The 19,129-nt window shown below is 38.8% G+C and overlaps 1 protein-coding gene across 1 annotated transcript in view; it reads right to left on the reverse strand.

Moving 5' to 3' along the window:
- LOC122774891 (cadherin-12-like) overlaps nucleotides 1-19,129 on the reverse strand; it is a 128,741-nt gene that overhangs the window by 69,848 nt on the left and 39,764 nt on the right. Inside the window, exon 2 of the mRNA XM_044034483.1 lies at nucleotides 17,474-17,920. Within this exon, the coding sequence (XP_043890418.1) occupies nucleotides 17,474-17,719 (246 nt within the window). The 5' untranslated portion in view covers nucleotides 17,720-17,920. The remainder of the gene's footprint in view (nucleotides 1-17,473; nucleotides 17,921-19,129) is intronic.

Genomic DNA, 19,129 nt, shown 5'->3' on the forward strand with positions numbered 1-19,129 from the left:
ACGCCAATTGCCTCATTGTATTTTCAACAGCACTTTTGTCTTGACTTAAGTTCTCATGAATTCTACCTCACATCTTTCTTTTGACCATGTGACATTCAACCATTGAGGACAAGGAAAAGGACTTTGGATGTGCCGTTTTGGACCACTCGGATTCACCCATGCTCGCTATATTCTCACTCATAAACATCAAGCAATAATTTGCCCAGAGCTGTGTTTTCACTAAACCTCCTCCTCCTGCACGCAAAGTACCAGCAGTCACGAAGACAGGAGGAAATTTGTGATGCAGCAATAAATTCTGTGTCGACTGCAAATTCAGGAACGACCCGAGATGAGCAGATGCAAACAGAAGCACATTTGGAGTGATTGGTGATTCAGTACAAAATTGCCCAGTTACTCGCAGCGGAATGTTCTCTCCCACGTACAGTACATTATTCATTGCTATTCAAATGAAATAATCATTTTTTTTGTCGGTGACCCTTGTTGGGTCACAAGATCTGCAATGTTGATACACATTTTTTTTTTTGCATGAATAACATGGACAATATTCTCCTCGTCCTCCTCCACAAACGAGACAAAGCAATACACTACAAACTCTCCATTTCCATTTCGGTTGAAAAAGCTGGGTATAACATTATATGCTCAGGCAAATGTTGCTATTGTAATGTACTTTTTTAAGGCATTAATTAGTCAACAGCTGAATCTCAGTAAACAATGTCAAACAGTCTTGTTTTTAATCACTGTTCTCACAAAAAAATCTGCTTTTAGGAGGCACCCAAGTTGAAGACGACTCTTATTATTACTACCCTAAGTGCTATTTTAAGTGTTCCTCGGTGACACTCAGGTTTAATGACTTGTTTAATTACAGTCAAGGAAGGTACCTGCTTATTAATACACATGTCTGACAGTACTGAAACATTTTTATAACCTTATATGAAAAACCAATCCGGGATTCTGACATGAAAAAATGTAGTTGTTTTCAAAATGCAGAGCAAAGGATGCAGTAAAAATGTAACATTTTGATCAATAAGGGATCATCCGAGAGAGCTGAAACAGCATCAGGCCTCTTTGATAGGACAGAAAATAAACTACAGAACGAATGCTTATAATGCACAATAAAAACTTTTTATAATATGGGGAAGGTAAACACAGGTGTTTCACATTAATTACATCTCCGCACTCTAAATAGAGCAGTCTATATTAATGTCTTTAGCAACACCTGTGTTTACCTGCTGTTTTACATCAAAACTGTAGGTGCCGTGTTAAAAAAACAAAACAATAATAAGCTGTTTGAGTGACTTTTACTTAAATAAATGTTCATTTTCTTACTTCTTGATAATTGATTATGGCTTCTCTCTCTCTCTTTGTTTTTTTTAATGTGTCCTAATGTGAAAAAATGGCTGTGGGCTTAAATTCATGACTTTAAAGCTTTTACAGCGCGGGCGGCTCTGTGAACTAATGGAGAGTTGAGGGTGATAAAATAAAGAAATATTTGCATGTTAAACATGTAAATGTACAGGTGGCATGTGTAAGAAGTCACGTGTGTGATTGTGTGTGCGTTAAAGGGGTTCCGCTGCTTGTTTAAGGTCCGCTTAACTCAGTCAAAACCTCAAAATTTGGGAGATAATATGTTCTACAGTGTCATATATACTGTATGTTATTATTATTATCTGACAAATGTGGCATTTTTGACTGAAAATGTGCAAATAGCATCAGAGGGATATCTAACAAATAACATAAATACAGTCAATAAAAAAATTATCGTATAATCTGTATGTGTATGTATAGTTCAAATTCATGTATTTTTGTACTGTATTTTTGTGTATTAAAAAAACACAACAAAACAACATGAACACAGAGTTCAGTGAAAACCAAATGTTATGTGCTCTCGTGAGTAATAATGGGACGTATCCTATTGTTTGTGCAGAATAAATTACCTGGGAAAAAAAAAAAAAAATCCACACCTGCACACTAATGACGGAGTCGGACTACTCTTCAGGCCAAGTGCAAGAGGCAGGACACGAGTCCCTGCGTCGAATTGGAGGCTAAAAACATTGCACACATGGATGATTGGTGCCTCATATTAAAGCATATTTACATTAATTTAATTATCTACAAGGAGGAAGTCCGTCGCGACGTCTCTTCTGCGCAGAAAACTCGACGCTGCAGCTAAAACCAGCTACTAGCTTCCCAGTTGCTAATGGAGCTGCTAAAGCAGCTGCTAGTGAAGCTAACTTAGCTGCTGTGACTTCGTCATTGTTTTTGGGACACTTTGAAGACAATTCGTGGTCTTCAGCGGTGACAGGAACACAACTTGGACTTCAGGAGTTCATGGAGACATGTGCACTTTGAGGACAGCTGTCGAGCACTGGGACAGGTTGGAGATTAAAAGGTAGGACTCCATTTGGAACTGACAGTAATTGGAATTGTACAAAATTGTGCCGCATTTACCTTAAAAATTACACACGTATATAAAATAAGCTCCGTTTTCCTAAATTGGAGACATAAATTCCCTTAATTGATGGGATATTCTTTAAAAACCTCAGTGTCTTTGCTTAACAGAACAGTTATTCCTCTCAAAAAAGCCAATTCTTTGGAATATTTCACCTTAAAAGGTTGTTTTCTCTCTGTTATGTGTATACTCTATTTTTCTTAATTGATGAAATACTTAAATTCCTTAACTAGACACATCGATTGAATACAATCATTATTTAGGGAAGTGAATAAACAATGTTTGATTTATTTGTTATACTTTCTTTCTTTGCTAATGCTTTGAAGCAGTACACTGGAACAAAGTTTATTGCAGTCAAGCTCTATTTTGGTAATTTATGTGATTCTCGAACCCTCATAATTATTTGAAATATTAATATAGATTTAATTGCCCATGTGCTTGTTTTGGATGTACTCATATACACAGGCAGGTATTTGATTTTCTTTTCTGTTTTGCTGCTAATCTGTCTCTGTGTATGTGTTTGCACAGATGTGTGTGTGTATGCGTGTGGTATTGAAAATGTGAGCTTGGATGTGAATGAATCCGATATTTGCACTTGAGTGTTTTGTTTTGTTTCTCATTCCTTTTGCTCGCAGAGTAATTTACTTCCGCAGTTTGTGAAATGTACTATTAAACTAACGTGGTGATAACGTGGATATTTTCGGGGGATTTGCTCACAGGTGAAGTTAAAGAGCAGATGGCAGATTTTGACACTTTGAATGTGTTCCTGATCTGAGGTGTTCTACTCTACTTGGCCTGAGTACTGGTTTTTATTCATGGCTCAGTTTTGGTGTGAACATGTGTGTGGTTCATAATTGTGTCGCACCTGCTATGTGGGTTTTGGTGAAGGTGGATTTCAAACATGGATATTGGTTGTTTTGGGTGTGTTGTCAGGCAAGTTGATTTCTTGTCTGAAACTTGGACTTGGATGCTGTGTTGGTTTTGCTCTTGGCCAGATTCATTGGCCAAATTACAGCATGCTCCTAGCGTGTCTTGTGTCTAAATACAATTCTCCTCCAGTCTGTTGTATTCTTCTTTTCTGTGATACTTGGGGTTTGGCTATTGTTAACGTTTTTCTTGGTCACTTCGCTTGCCTGTGTGTGTGTGAATGTCTGGATGCCGCACTTTGGTCGACCTGTGGCAGCAAAATTGGCAGTACTGTATATGTTATTTTTTATTGTGTTCGGAAATTGCTGTAAAATTAACTGGGCAGTGAGCCTTTGCAATCTATTTAACGTTCCCACATTAGGCCAGTTGGGGAATTGTGATCATTGTAGTTGTACCGTCCTTACTTGTGTGATTGTGTTTCCGATGACATAGAAGAGGCTGCAGAGCAATAATAACTAATAACTCTAACTAAACACTTTGTCAGCAACCATTTTAGCTTGCCGTCTATTTGTCTCTAACACCAACCGAATAGAAGAAAATATGCTCCAAGTGGAAAGGTCTGATTGCCCTTGGGTGCTCGTCTGAAACTTGATTTTCCATGATAGCTGTCTTAAATTAAACAAGTGGTGTAGTCTGACATTATCAGCAAATCCCGCATGGGTTATCCGTCTTGTTTCATATTGTTGTCGTAATCCTGTAATCTTCTGCAGTCTGTTATCTGTGACCTCATTATAGTGATTATCTCAAGATTGTCATGTAACAGACGTGCTCCAACGCTTTGGTCCTATTAGACCGATTTAAAAACAATTCTAGTAAACAGGAGTATTTTAGTTTTTTGGTTTTGGTTTTTTCATGAAGAAGTTGTTGCTCTTTTAACCTTGTGGCTTACTGGAGAGGTTAGAGTTTTCACTGACCATTGTTGACAAAATAACCAGCAAATTGTTGAGAACTAATCACATATTTAAAAAGATTACTGTGTGATATTTGTGCTGCAGATCTGTTTTCTTCAGTCTGTAGAATATAATGTGTACTGGTCAGGACAGAATTTCATCTAAAATGGTCATTTTACACACATTTAAGAAATAATGTGCCTCCTGCAATGTGAAAATTGGCTGTATCGCTATTTTGATAAAATTCCAATTCATTGTTCATCCCTACAAGAGAGCATTCAAAATGGATCAAAGCACCTCCTGCTGGTCTAACGTGTTTTTTTAAGGCACAAATAAAAATCCCTCTCGAAGATTGAACAGACGTCTGGATTTGGAGACTGTCTGGATTGACGGCCCTATATAATGCAGACTCGGATGACTCAGATTTGTTCCAGACTGTTGAGGCAGCAAGGGACATTTCTTTTACTGAATTAATTATCACTTTCTATTCATTATTTATTGGCTGTTTACCACCTGAACCAGCCTGAGTGTAAAACATCCAAACAAACAAAAAACATTTGCAGTTAATTTACTTCATATACACACAGAAGATGCACCTGCAAATGGACTCAAAATTGCATGACTAAAGATGAAAACAACATGCAAATGCATTTGCACAATAAGCACATTGTGGCATTCATTGTACGTGGATGTTGGGGCGATATTAATTAAAAATCCCATTACTCTCAACAATGCCAATAATTGTATTAAAAAAAAGTTCATCAACAGGAAAGCAGACCATGACTACTTTCAACTTCAAAACACCCATTGAACTAAAATAGACAAGAGGCAGAATGACATTTACATTCTGCTTAACAGTACGTCAAAAGAAGATAAGTGATTTTACCAAAAAAAAGGGGAGAAAATGTCAATGTGTCTCTTGTAAGAGTTCTTTCCAATTTATATCGCATGAATTAACAATAGAGTGTCTGCATGCTTGAAATTCAAATGACAGAATTAGCGTTAACCTTATGTAAATGAAAAACAAGCACACATACGTCTGGTTGGCACAAAGCATGTGTCGAGTGACTGTACGAGCGGCGGCTCATGGTGGCGGCGTGATGATATGCACATATATTACAGCAGGAGAACGTCCTAACGCTCCATTTTTCATGATAAGCATAATTAACAAGATGCTCCCGCTCAAGGTAGCGGTTGACGTGGCGGCTATAAAAAGAAGCCGAAGCAGGTAGGAGCGGGGGGAACTGAAATAAGATTCCCTTTTGCCATCTAAACTCGTACCAGCTGTTTGATAAATCATGTTTGCATGCAGGAGTTTCTTTCTTACAATAAACTCATCTGCTGTACAACATTAAATTGAGATAATTTCAAACAGTGGATATGTTTAAAAGTATTAATTTTAACATAAATTTCGGTACGTTTAAGCAGAAACTCTTCAGAGTGGTCTTAATCTGGTAATCTGTGTCCTGTTGACTTGGTACTCACGCACATTTTTAATTTTTTCACATATGTTGCACATTATAAAATAAATTTACCTTGTTTAATTCTTCGTGAACATGTTTTTAATTATTAGACAATTTTCTGGTTGTGTAAAAAACAATTTGATTATCGCTGTGTGTGAACATTTCCTCTCGACCACATGCAGTTTAATGCAGTAAAATTTTATTTTTGCACTTTTTTCCACAGTGATGTACTTTTGAATAGTCGCACTTAAAAGATCGAAGTCTAGTACGTCTCAGTGTATAGTTTGTATACTATGGCAGTTTAATTTGGTGCATCTTCATACAGTAGATTATATTTTTCTATTTCTCTGCAAATGCATTCCAGTAACGGTCCTACTGACAAAACTTATGATACTTTTAGGGCAGGTACTTGCTAGCACTCTCAGGTTGTATTCTCAGTTATTCTACATGCCAAGAGGCACTGTCGGAGATTAACACTTGACACGATCAAATAAAATCAGATAAAACCTTTGTCGATGGATCCTGAAGTAGTTCAGTCTTCTGTGACCTCATTTTGCCAGGATGTAGATATTTGGTATCGCAGGAATTCAAAGCTGTGCCCTCAATCCCACAAGGTATCTGCTTTTGCAGGTCTAACTCCGTCATAAATTCAAGAACTTGGTGACAAATTAATGCAACAATGGATTTCAATAAGCTTATTTTAAAACAACCCAATGGCAAACTCATTGTCTCATGATTTTGCATTATTTTAACAGATGGAGGGGAAAATAACTCATTCTAAACATATTGAGCATCCAAAGATAGGCATCATATATCGCTGCAATATATCACAGTCATGTTATATTTGACATAGCAGCTATAAAAAGAAACTGGCAGCAGCACGAGGAACTGAAATACGATTCCCTTTGCCATCTAAACTCAGTTTGATAAATCGTGTTTGCATTATCTTTTTCGCTCTTCAGTTTCTCAGCACTTTCAGACATGAACACTTCAGACTGTTTCCTTAAACCTTTGTCCGTCTTGAGGAGTTCAGTCCTCCTTGACCTGATTCTGGCCAGGATGTAGATATTAGGACACGACGGGGGATTCAGAAACCGTGACCTACAAGTTCTGCAACTCTCTGTGCAATCATTAGGCCTTCTGCAAACGTTGGAGGTGATGCATTTGGCCAGCAGCGTTGGCGTGGTGCAGTGCATCAGCGGTGTTGTCTAAGGAAATATCGGCAAGCCCATTATTCATCTCCCATTAATCATCTGTGCAAAATACTTCCATCGACTGAATCGACTGAAGCTACTCGGCTACTGGTACAAATGGGGAGAATGGTTGCTCTCCTCTCTGGCCAGGAAAAGCCACATACTTGGGATTAATGATAGTGCTTTACAGGGAATTCTCGGTGCCAACAGAGGCCAGTGGTGTTTCCTCTTTACTCTGAGGATTTGCAGCACACAGTGCCTCATTGACTGTGACCGTGCTGTAAACTTGCATATTGATTAGTTTGAATGATTGCAGAGGAGAGCCTATCCCAGCCTCTGTAGAAAATGCTGTAATTGGATTTCTGCGACCAGGATTATATGAAGCTCCTCATCTCTCAGGAATGCATATGCAAGCTATGGCTCTTTGCCGAAAAGTGAGCCAACATTGTTCATTGAACAGTCCGGCAATGCAGGGCCAATGAATACATTCGGTTATTTTTACGTTTGGTATTGGTATACAATGCAGACATGTCCTAGACTCAATTATCCTTTTGAAGAAACTGATTCTGATCCTTCTGGTTGATGGTTTGTGCCATAAGTATGGCTGGGTAAAAAGGAGGAATCTAATCTAATTAGTCTAATTAGTTACACTTTTTTCTCTCGGAAACCTTTTAAATGCTGCTAGGTGCTCTACAGCCTTTATTTTAAAAGGTGATGACATGTCCTATTTAGTTTTACCTTATTAAAGACTTGCTAGAAGGGATTTCGACACAAATGCAAATTGGAGAGTTGGGCCATAATTGTTATGTAATAAAATATGTGAGTCATTATTAAAATAGTAAGCCCTTGTTTTAAGCAAGACCATAGCTTGATATAATGTACTGCGTATCTTCTATTGTAATTTATACTTGGTAAATCGTTCCATATCACTGTGCTTTGTATTCCTCCTAAAGCTCCACCACTGTCTAAAATGTATTTTTATGCTCCCATTCATTATAAGGGTCTGAAACGACTCATCAGTCCCGCAGCCATTCAACGACTGTCCCACAGACCCAGTCACGTTATGACACAGTGGCAGTATTTTGGCACGTAGCTATGATGTAGGTTCCTCTGCGTTCATTCGTCGCGTTGCCAGGCTGGCGCCATGTCATAAGGCATTATGACTCTTGATTGAGTGGTACGTTTTTTGAGGGTAGTCGGTGTACCAGTGAGCTGCTGATGGAAAGAAAACACTGTCAAATGCTGCGAGCTTATTACAGCTGATCGATATTGGCTTGCGAGCCATTTCTTTGCTGCTGACAGCTCAGCGCTCGCTATCTGGGTTGTGTCATGCCTCAGTCAGTAATAGGGATGGAGGTATAAAAAAAAAAATAAGTGCACATACGCACTAATGTGTAGCTGTGTGTGTGATGGGGAGAGAGAAGGAGAGTGAGCGAAATCATTAGAAGATGGAGAAAGGACAAAGTGGAATAGATTGACAGATATGGCCCAGGGTGTGTGTGACAACAAATAAAAACCACCGAGTCTTATTCACCTCTAAACCTGTATTAGTGTATTTCAGGGCTTTTTTTTTTTTTTTACATCCCACCTACAGTCATATCAAGAAAATACACTAAAACTTGAATTCAGATTCTGTAGCCTAATGAAGGCTTCGTCCACATGGAGGTGGCTATTTTTAAAAACGGAGGCTTTCCTCCTCCGGTTATAAAAATAATCCTTTCCACACACATGCCAAGTTCTCAAAAACACATGAAAGCTGTTAAAAGTAGGGCTGAAACAATTACTCAATTGATTATTAATTGATTACTCATTTAATTGTCAATTGTTTTGATAATCTATGAATTGTTTGAGTGCATTTTAAACAACAAAAGACTGTTAAAAGTCCAGTTAGCAATAGTAACGATAGCTAAAGTTTAGCTGCACCCCACGCCTCATGTCAACAAACGCTAAACGGAGACACCCAATGTGACTTTATGAGTCAAAAACAACATTTTTCCCTTTCTACATGAATACGATGAGTGGAGATTGTGATTTTGGAGACCTAACCCATAATGCAATTATGAATGAAAAGTCAAAAAGCCCAGAAAAGGCGACATGGGGATTGGCCGAAGTTTTCAAGCATTGGGTGTTGCTGTAGTAGTGACTGAAGTCAACAATATTATGAAATACTTTGGAGCAATATGTTGCTGTTTCATGATAATTAGTAACTGTTGCCCTGTGTAGCAACTTTTCATAGCAACTAACTAAAGTGTTATTGTTGCACATAACATTAAGTACATGATTGTTTCTCATATCACCCTTGATTAAACAACGCCGCGATATTGATACGACATAACAGAATGCAATTTTCTACCCAGAGTCACAATAATATTACCCATCAATGTCAACATCCAAATGGAAAGAAAAAAAAATGATGACCACTGAAGTAAGTGATACAGATTGGAACATTAGCCCGTCATTTGGAAATATGATCCAGGGCAATTCAAGAGAAAAGTCCCCCATTACCCACGAGGACAAAATATATGAAATGTATTACTTTGTCAGCACAGATGAATGGTATCATTACCTTTTTTGTTTCAGGTGTTCTCTCTCAGAATTTCAAGCAACATTCATCATCAACATGCATTACAATTGTAAATGTCCTCAACCTCTTAATATGTTCTAACGAGCGGCCGAATCGCCTGCACACCTCGTGCATAATCTCCCGGAGAGCAATCTTTTCAAATTACTTCTGACGTCTGACAGTGAATAGCAAGATGAATTTAAGGATAAGATCACATAAATAGGTGTGAAAATGTGTTTGTTTATCTATATATTTTAACAACGTCAAATTTCCTGTACTTCCTTTTCCCCCGTCATGCATTGAAACTAATATTTTGACATAGATTATACATAACTGCTTTCAGGGACTGTATCAAAGCATCTTATTGATTTTCACTTTGCTTTGTTTCCTGTCTCTCTAATTGCAGATTCTAGGGTTTTTTTTTTGGGTTGGAAATAAATGTTACTTTGACCATAAATGACATTTGACTGTGAATTACGAAATTAATTTAGGGATAAGATCATTTTGCAAGTGTCTTTTTAAAAAAAAACAACACATTTTTACTTAACCTTTTATGCATTTTCTGAAGCTTTTTTCATCTATTTTATACTCCTATTTCAACATTGTAGAGTATATATAACGGCTATTAGGGACTGGAGCAATGCATTTAGTGTAGGGATGCACAAGATTTGACCGACATGCCAATATATCAAGAGTTCTTGGGCTGATACAGATATTGTGTACCCCTGATGTAGTTTTTGGCAATGTCACTCATCTTTAAATGCAGATTGTTGTGTTATTGTGTCACAAAAAACATAACTTTGACTTGTATCACATGTTTTCTGCCTCACTATTTTCAAATTGCATAATTTTTTTGTGTGAAATAATAAATATTACTGACTTTGATGTGGTCTATGGAAGTAATGGCTCGATCGACAGGATAATTATTTGGCATGGGAGCTGCGTGTCGCTGCCTCACTTTGCTGTGGGTCACTGACCAGACATTTTTTAATACAATACAATGTATTAATCAACGTGTGACGCCCTTAATTTTGGCGGTGCTGTTTATTAGCTGTTGGCTTTGCTCTTAGTCCCACGGTGTTTTACGACAGCTGCTATCACCGTCATTGTGTTGTGTAAACAGGTTTGCTGCTTTTATATGAGCCTCTTCTGAGTTCTGTGCGTTTTTTTACAGGCAAACTAAAACGGAATATTTAAAAGAAACCATATTTAACAATGTGGAACACAATATCACCAGTGTGGCCCAGTGAGTCGCACATGGTCCGATGATGGTATCGCTCTTTGATGGGGACTTGGCACGCAAGTCTTGTTGAAAAGCTTTTTATGTCCTTCTTATAGGTCCTCATTGAAAGATTAAATTGCAGGCTACACATTGGTGATAAATCTCCGCCAGGTGTAGGGTGGGCCCCGGCTCAAAGAGCCATCAATAAAAAGAAGGACGGCCATTCCTTGTCAGATGGGAAGCAAGGGAATAAACAAGTTGTAGGAGAAACCGGGCTGCCCTTTTCTTGCAAAAGTGGTTTATTGACTTTTATTTAAATGAGTGACCTTTTGTGGGGGCAAGAAACGAGGCATCGGAGCACACTGGCGCGTGCCATTCCATGCTCCGTATTGCAATAAACGGTTCTGAGAAACTTTTTCTTTGCCTTTTTATTTAGGCCCTAAATAGTGTGACTCTGTCTAAACTGATTTAGGTTTCTCTTTAACCTCCACTGTACGTGTGGTTACGGGTGTGATGTTTGCTCTCAACTTTTTTTAATGGAACTGATTCCCATACTGCATTTACTTGCCATGTGTATATTATTTCACATGACTCATATGTGGGTCCAATCCCTCATCTGTGAGATTGAAAAGTGTTGGACTTTTGTTTAAATTGATCTTCTACATCTACTAGCGCTGCATGATATTAGCCAAGAACCAAATCATTATGATTTGTCTCTTTGTGGCATCTGTCAACAAAGAAACCATGTGAATAACAAGATTTTGGGCCAATTACTAACTGCAACAACGTGTAATTTCCTCGTCGCGGTTCATTGTGCAGTCTAAAATATCCATGTCTGTTTTTTAGTCAAATTGTACTCTACAAAACTGGAATTTCTGACACACTTAGTGATGCCAAGCCTGACAGATGTGTTGCTTTTGATTACACCTCCTCTGTGGCAGTCATCATAACATTTATAATGCATGGAAATGACAATTCTGAATCACTACATTACGATAATACCAGGCAAAATATGTCAAACGGCAATTCATAAAGATGACTTTTAATCGGGGGAGTGCCGCGACGCCAGGGAGAGAGTAGCTGCCGAACTGAGAGCGAAAGGAAGCAGCTTGGCTTCAATAAAAAAGGCAGATTTATTTTTGCAGATAATTGCTGCTCAGCAAAGTAAAGGCCCCTGTACTATCTAATTGTGAGTGCGCAGGGTGTTGCATTAAACCCCTCAAGCCCTCTTGGTTTTAATTGCTAATCTGCAATAATGTGGCTGTTGTCAACAGAAGATTGTCAGACGCTTTGGCTACACGGACGCTCAAAGTGATTTCTAATCAACGTGTTTTCTGGAGCCTTTTAGGGCCAAACAATTGGGGAAAATGTATCTCATTGCGATTTGATTTTTACTTTTAATAGAGTAATGATTTTTGGTCCGTAAAATGTCTGAAAATGTTGTAAGATGTTACCTCACCTGGAAATAAATGAATGTCTTGTTTTGTCCACCAACCAAGAATGACTTCGCTTTAATGATTTCTTTGTTGTATGGAGAAACCGGAAAATATTCACAATTGAGAAGCTGAAAAATCAGATAAAACACTCAATGATTAATCGAATAATCCTTGCAGCCCTCCATTTATTAAGTATTAACGTGTTCCAAGTGTGTATGTAATTGCATTGTTCAGACAATGAACAATCAGAATAATTAGAGCCTTTTGAATTTGGCTCATTGCACTGCCTCTAATTGTGATGAAGATTCAGAATGGATTAATTGTTCAGCCCCAGTTCCTTTTGTGTTTTGAACGAGACAATGATTGTTTGTGCTCGCTTTTCAGATCCAGCCTTGACATAAACTTGATCAGGCAACATGTAATATACTGTTCTTTTTTCAACTTGTAATTTCATTTTCAAGAGAGGAATCTTCAAACCAGGTGACTTATTTGTAAAATCTTTATGTGAAAAAATATGCTTTTATTTTAATATTTGTCACTAATGTTATTTTAACCCAACTGTGCCTCTTTATGCCTCTTTTTCTGGCATAAACACCAACCATGTCAGGACCAGTAGTCCTCATGTGGACCAAAACCTGGCCCTAATGAGGCAGAACCAAATTTCTGAGGAACCGGTTAAGGGAGAATGTCCTCCAATGACACGTACATATAGGTCGTATGTAGGAATTCCGACATATGTTTACGTTTTCAAAACCAGTGCCCCTAGCAGTTGTATTCATAACAGCAACCACTTCCGCTTTGGACGCGGTACGTAGTAGCTTCGGTGATGTCGGCACCGGCAGTTGGCTCAGTGGCGAGAGCACTGCACCGGAGTGTGGTCGAGAATGGTTCGATTTCTAACTATACCACCTTTTTAATATTTTTTTTTTTTATTTTTACTGCCTAACCCTGTCTTTTTTTCCCTAACCCTAACCTCAGTAACCTCTGTGCATATTCGAGTTGGAAAAAACTAGTAAAAACATACCTTTACGTCGCATTCAGGGGTTTGAAAAAACAACCCACAGTCACGTTTTCAGAAAACGACCTATATGTACATTTCAGTTCTAAAAACCACTGGAGTTCACTTGCTCGTCAACAGGGCCCTCTTTGAGCAGTTGCTGCTGTATTCATGAGTGGTTGTGCCATGTGTGTGTTATGACCTTATTTGCACCTCAGGATATGCACAGGATAATTGAATAAGTAGTGTAAGTACAGCTCCCACTTGTGACTGTATTGTCCCCTAACATTCCTCTCACATTGTCGGTGTGTGTGTGTACCACCAACAACTTGCTTGATGAAGATGCTGTTAAGGCGTGAATATATAAATTGTAACACAAATATTGAGATTGAGTGGGTGTTTTTTGTGCGTTTGTGTGAAATCAATATGAATATCGCTGTACTACTTGTTTTCCCCCCACAGCTACTAGACACTTTGTGTTGTGTTTTGTTCTCAAATTAGGTCACTTGCGATAAATTATACAAAAGGCAGAGTCTAAATTCATTCTTACTTTATTTTGTAGTCATGCCACACAAATGCAAATGCAGACTCGGCATATTTTTTCACTGGTGTCACAGAGGGGGGAAAATGTTGCTTAGCCTGCACTCATTAATCCAAAATAGACCTGACAGCATGTCGTGAAGGATGTTTTTTTTCTTTTAATATCTTCCCTCCCTCCCTTCCTTTTTTAAAATATCTGCATAGTTACCCATCATATATATTGCAGCAACATTAAAAAGAGCATAATATACGTTTATACGTCGGACATAAACTAGGTCATGAGCAAAGACGGCCCAGTCAGCTCCAGCTATGATTCGTCAGCGTTTTATTTATAATTTGATATCTGAAAATCAGTGAGTGAACCAAATTTCAGACATAATCACCACACAGTTGGTGTGACTACACACAAATGTCACGCCAGGCTTAATTAGTTTATTTATTTAATTTTCAGCGGGGGGTGCAGGAAATTTGCACAGATATGCAAAACACTGAAACAAGCTTCTACTGAGGCTTGTCATTCATGTTTTGTTTTTGACTGTGTGTATGTGATGTTCTGTTTGACTACATTTTTTGATTTTGTCTCTTTTTGAGATGCTTTGTGTAAACTATTTTATCGGACATGGACCTCTGCCAAGACTGTGAATAACTGATTGATGTCTTACAAGATGTAGTGGGGGGGGATTGCGTGGAAATGGCATTAGTATAAAATTAGTAAATAATTATTTTCTGTGGTGTGATGACTCATACTTCCAGCAGATGACTCAGATGACTCAAAAAAAACAAATATCTGCTGTCACTGCAACTTCTTGCATTTTGAGGCAAAAGCCACCAGTTAGCAAAACTGATTGCAGATACAAACATCTATATCAATAGTTGTAACCTGTCATTTTTTAATCTAGTAATTTTTAATGGTCTATACCAGGGGTCAGTAATAGGCGGACTGCGGTCCAGGGGGTCTGGACAGGACAGAGTCTGGGTCTGGACCCACATGTCATTGAGTTTTAATCAGTTTTGGTAGAGATTACATTTTGACCGGTGGTGTTTCTACCATTTACACGCTACTAAGGGACATCCTGCTTGTCTCTCATTCGCGAGTAAGTCAGCCAATCACAGGCAGAGTAGGACGGGCCTTCATTACTTAAAGGCGTTCCAAATGGTGTAAGGTTGACGTCGAAAACCCGGGGCTTTTTATCCAGAATGGACCGAGGCGTTCGTGTTCATCCTTCCCATAGGAAGCTGTGTCTCATCTGCTCTGAGACGGTGGCAGTGGTTAAAAGTGGGAATGTGAATGTGTGCCACTACAAAACCAATCATAAAAATACATCTGATAAAAGTTACCCACTAAATTGGCGCGCTTAGGCTCCAAAAACAATCAATATTGTTTAAATGGCAGTGAATTGCAGCTTTCTTCATTTGATTTCTGTCCGTGACTTCACACAGTGCAGATATTGAAATGTTTCTTGAATATATAAGAATTAATTGTAATGTATGATTAAATTATAATGCATCTTAAACATGATGATGCGGACCTGGTACATGAGGACATTTTCTCTATCCGGACCTCTGTAAATCATAATTGACTACCCCTGGTCTGCACTAATTTGTAGTTACTTGGATGCTGCAATTATAGTGGCAGTGATGCATTTAAGTTAAGTAACACTCAAAGTAGATGATATTCTTGTTGACATGGACGTGTTTTGGATAAAACTGGCGCAGAATGGGATCAACTCTGGAAACCTAGCACGTTGGAATGAGTTGGAAACAAACCCAAAAACATGATGTAACAGACATTGTATGACATGCATTAGAGGTCAGTTATGCCTACAGAATGTGCAGGTATGTGTTTCCTGCACTGCCACATCTCCAAATGTCTCCAGGATAGTGAATGTAAATCACGTTTTACACTGAATACCTTACCACAATTGGGCATTAGGTGAGCACTGATGCGTCGCAACAAGAGTCATGGTCCTTTGCAGGCCATTTATTTGTCTTGAATACAAAAACCTTTGCATGTGTCTCTGCGAGGGTAACTATTAATTCCATAGAAAACATGTCAGTAGAATTCTGCCAAGCAGCTAGACATTATCCTGTCATAGCTGTGAGATCATGTCCCTTTTTTACGTTGGACCTGACAAAGACCCCGGGATCTGGTCTCCAAATGCTTTTCATACAGCATAGAATCAGTCAATTATTATGTAGCTGTGCACCAGTGCAGGATTAAGTGACTTAGGAGGGCAGCAGACAGCAGCCTGCCTCCCGTTACGTTTAGCCTGCCGAGACGTCCAAACAAACACCGTGGCTTGTCAGGGCTGATTGCAGTTGCACTGGGGCAGATAAGTCAGTCTTACTATTATCCTGTATAAGCCGTGAGTGCCAAATTACAACTTTAGCCCGAAACCCCTGCAGAGTTTCCCTTGCGGATATTTTAACCCACAACATAGAAATAATAAATAAAAGTTTCAGATGTAAGCAGCGTGGAACGCTCCCTCGCACTCCCATGTGTGTGAGGGTTGCTATGACTATGAGTATACAATATGACATGTGTGTGTTAATGCCAGAGTTCTTATCAAATGTGAAATGTGGCTGGGAAGTACAGCAATTTCCTCTTTCTATATTCAAATCAATGCCTTGTCACAGAGACCTTTGATAATGTATGATCACAAGTCTTAAGACTGCACTGTTGACCAAGTTTGGAGACGATGTGATGGTGTAGGAGGTGTCCAAGTACGAGATGTATAATTGACAAAAATTACCCTAAAATTCAAAGTGCTTGGTGTCCATTGTATGTATTGCTCCAAAAGTAATTTTTTGTCCTTGCTTGTATTGACCTGATATATTATTTCAAGTTTGGTACTTCTTGTATGTATTGGATGTGGTGGAGGGCTCCATTGGGGGCACCATTGAGCCAGTTTATCTAGGCCATACAAAATGACTACAGAATTTGGCATATTGAGTTTTTGTGCATGTTCAACCTGCCAAAAATCAATTGAGAAGGGGTAGGAAAATAATAATTGGAAGAAAAACAAAAGGGCCATAGAACTGCTTGAAGACCCTGTACCAAAAACATAGATCACCATGGTCTGAGTGGAAAAAATAAAAAGCAGTGTGTCTGATAAGATGCATCTCACTCTGAATTCAGCTCAGGCGATCCGTTCTCTCTGCTGGCCTTTTACTGCTGTCAGCATCTTCCCTGGCTCGTAACTATGATGTCCTGACAGTTTTACAATGACTGTAGTTTAAATTTATTTCTACCGCACCATTGATTCCATCACCCCTTCACTGTCACGCGTGTTCCTAGTTTAACATAGAGATGTATGGGCACGGCTCCATTAGAATGTATGGATTCCCTCCTCATGCCTGAGACATTTTATATCTTAAAACGCTAACAAGCACGGACAGTTTTACAATAAGGGCATTATTAGATTAGAATGGTGAGGCTCAATTCCACAGGGCAAAATGAAAATAGGTTACCTGTGACAACTGCCATCAGAGTTGGTGGATACATTTGTATGTATGATTATTTTAAGAGGGTGGCCACACTATGGAGATTGTGTTTACACCTACTTATCAATAACAAATAAATATATTGGATATAAATTGCCCAGCTGAAACCAGATTCTTTAAACTGTTCTTTTCCCTTCTTTTTGTCACCCTCACTCTCTACTGCTGCCTCTATTTACAACCAATTCAATTTCTCCCAAGCTCCTTACTTATGTGATTTATGACTTCTTGTGCTTCATAAATGACAGGAAAAATACAGCTTTTTCTCGCTCTTTTTTTTTTTTTCTTTTACCTTCCCCACATACTGTGGGTCGGACCCCATGTACTCCTCCAGTACGAAGAACTGGTTCCACACCCAGCCCCTCTTGACCCGCTGAAACCCAGCTGCCCCATTCCTCATAGGGCCCACCAAGCTCCTAGCGTGCTCCCTCCCCGCCTTGCTCCGTCCTGATGGCAGCGAAGGGGGCCGTAAAGAAGACACTGAGCCTGCGTTGACGAGAATCCACAGGAACAGCAGCAGGCAGTTCCTTGTTAGCATTGGCGATCTGTGAGGTTCAGGTCCCCAACGTTAAAGTCCAGTGATGAGAGCTGAGCCACGCTGAAACCACTTCTGAAGGTCGTTATGGGGAATGGGTTGTGGATTGGGGGGGGGCAACTGTGCCGGATGTGAAAAAAAAACCACAAAGTCGTTTTCTGCTGGTCTGTCGGGATTCACTCAGAGATTGATGGAGCTCGTCACCTGAAGGAAACAAAGCAAATACATAATTTACAAAGGGTTTGTGGTTTGCGGAATCGTGCGTTAGCTAATCCTGCATTAGCTCAATAATATATTCATGATGCCGCGCTGTTTTTCTGATTAGAGACGTTGGAAGACTGTCCAACAGCACATGTGCTCCTGACACAGTGAGTATGGAGGGTGTTAATAGATTTTTCCTCATGAATGCCAATTTCTGGGCCATAATTTCTGTGTCCATCTGCTCTTCTTTTTACCCACGATGATTTGATAGCTTTCTCCCGACATAAAAATGAGCATTATAATTATTTTCCCGGTGATAGGTTACTGCTGCACCTGACACTTATGCTGGATGCATGGTCTAATTAGTGCAATTACTTATCTTGGTTGGAAACTCTGGACTATATCTACTGCTGTCATTTATGTTGTATCACATATTGTGATACAGATCCATCAGTCAGTGCCTTTACATGACACAGAAGAAATTTAATTATATATTATATTATTGGTCGCACTAAAGCTGCACTCCAACATGCATGTAGAGATGTTAGTAGATCGTAAATTGTATTTAATCGAATTTATATTTATGTGTGTGTGTGTGTGTGTGTGTGTGTCTGTGTATATGTATGTATGTATGTATGTATGTATATTTGAGCTTTTTCCTGTCTTCCTGTTTGCACATGAGCAAAAAGAGCATGGATGTTGACCAACCCGAGCTCACAGAAAGTGCTTATAGGCTGTATATTATGTACTCAAATGGGTTTTTAAGGTTCAAATTTGCATTGATATCCAAAAAATGTGAGTGTCCTAGTATATCATGAAATCCAGAGGCAGAAAAATACGATCAACAACAAAAGTCGCCAAAAGCCATGCACTGCAAACTTAAAAACATATTCTGAAGTTGGTGTACGGTAAAAAGCAAACAAATTATTAAAATTATTAAAACAAAGTATGGAATGGGTTAGGGTTAGACATACTTTGTTCAATAAAGTGATTCTCTGCTTGTGTGTTACACTGGAACAGGACTGTAATTAATGTTATTTACAAATGTACATTATTAAATAACTATTCTGATGAGCTTTAGTGTTAAACCTTGACTTACTATTTTGGTGAAACCCACCGCAAAGCCGCTAAAAATGAACCCTTTTCAGACGTGCCGAAACAAAGATGCTATTGTTACATCAATTGCAGTCAACCATCTGAAGACGTTGAACG

The sequence above is a fragment of the Solea senegalensis genome, linkage group LG1 (genome assembly GCF_019176455.1).
Source record: "Solea senegalensis isolate Sse05_10M linkage group LG1, IFAPA_SoseM_1, whole genome shotgun sequence".
Taxonomy (NCBI): domain Eukaryota; kingdom Metazoa; phylum Chordata; class Actinopteri; order Pleuronectiformes; family Soleidae; genus Solea; species Solea senegalensis.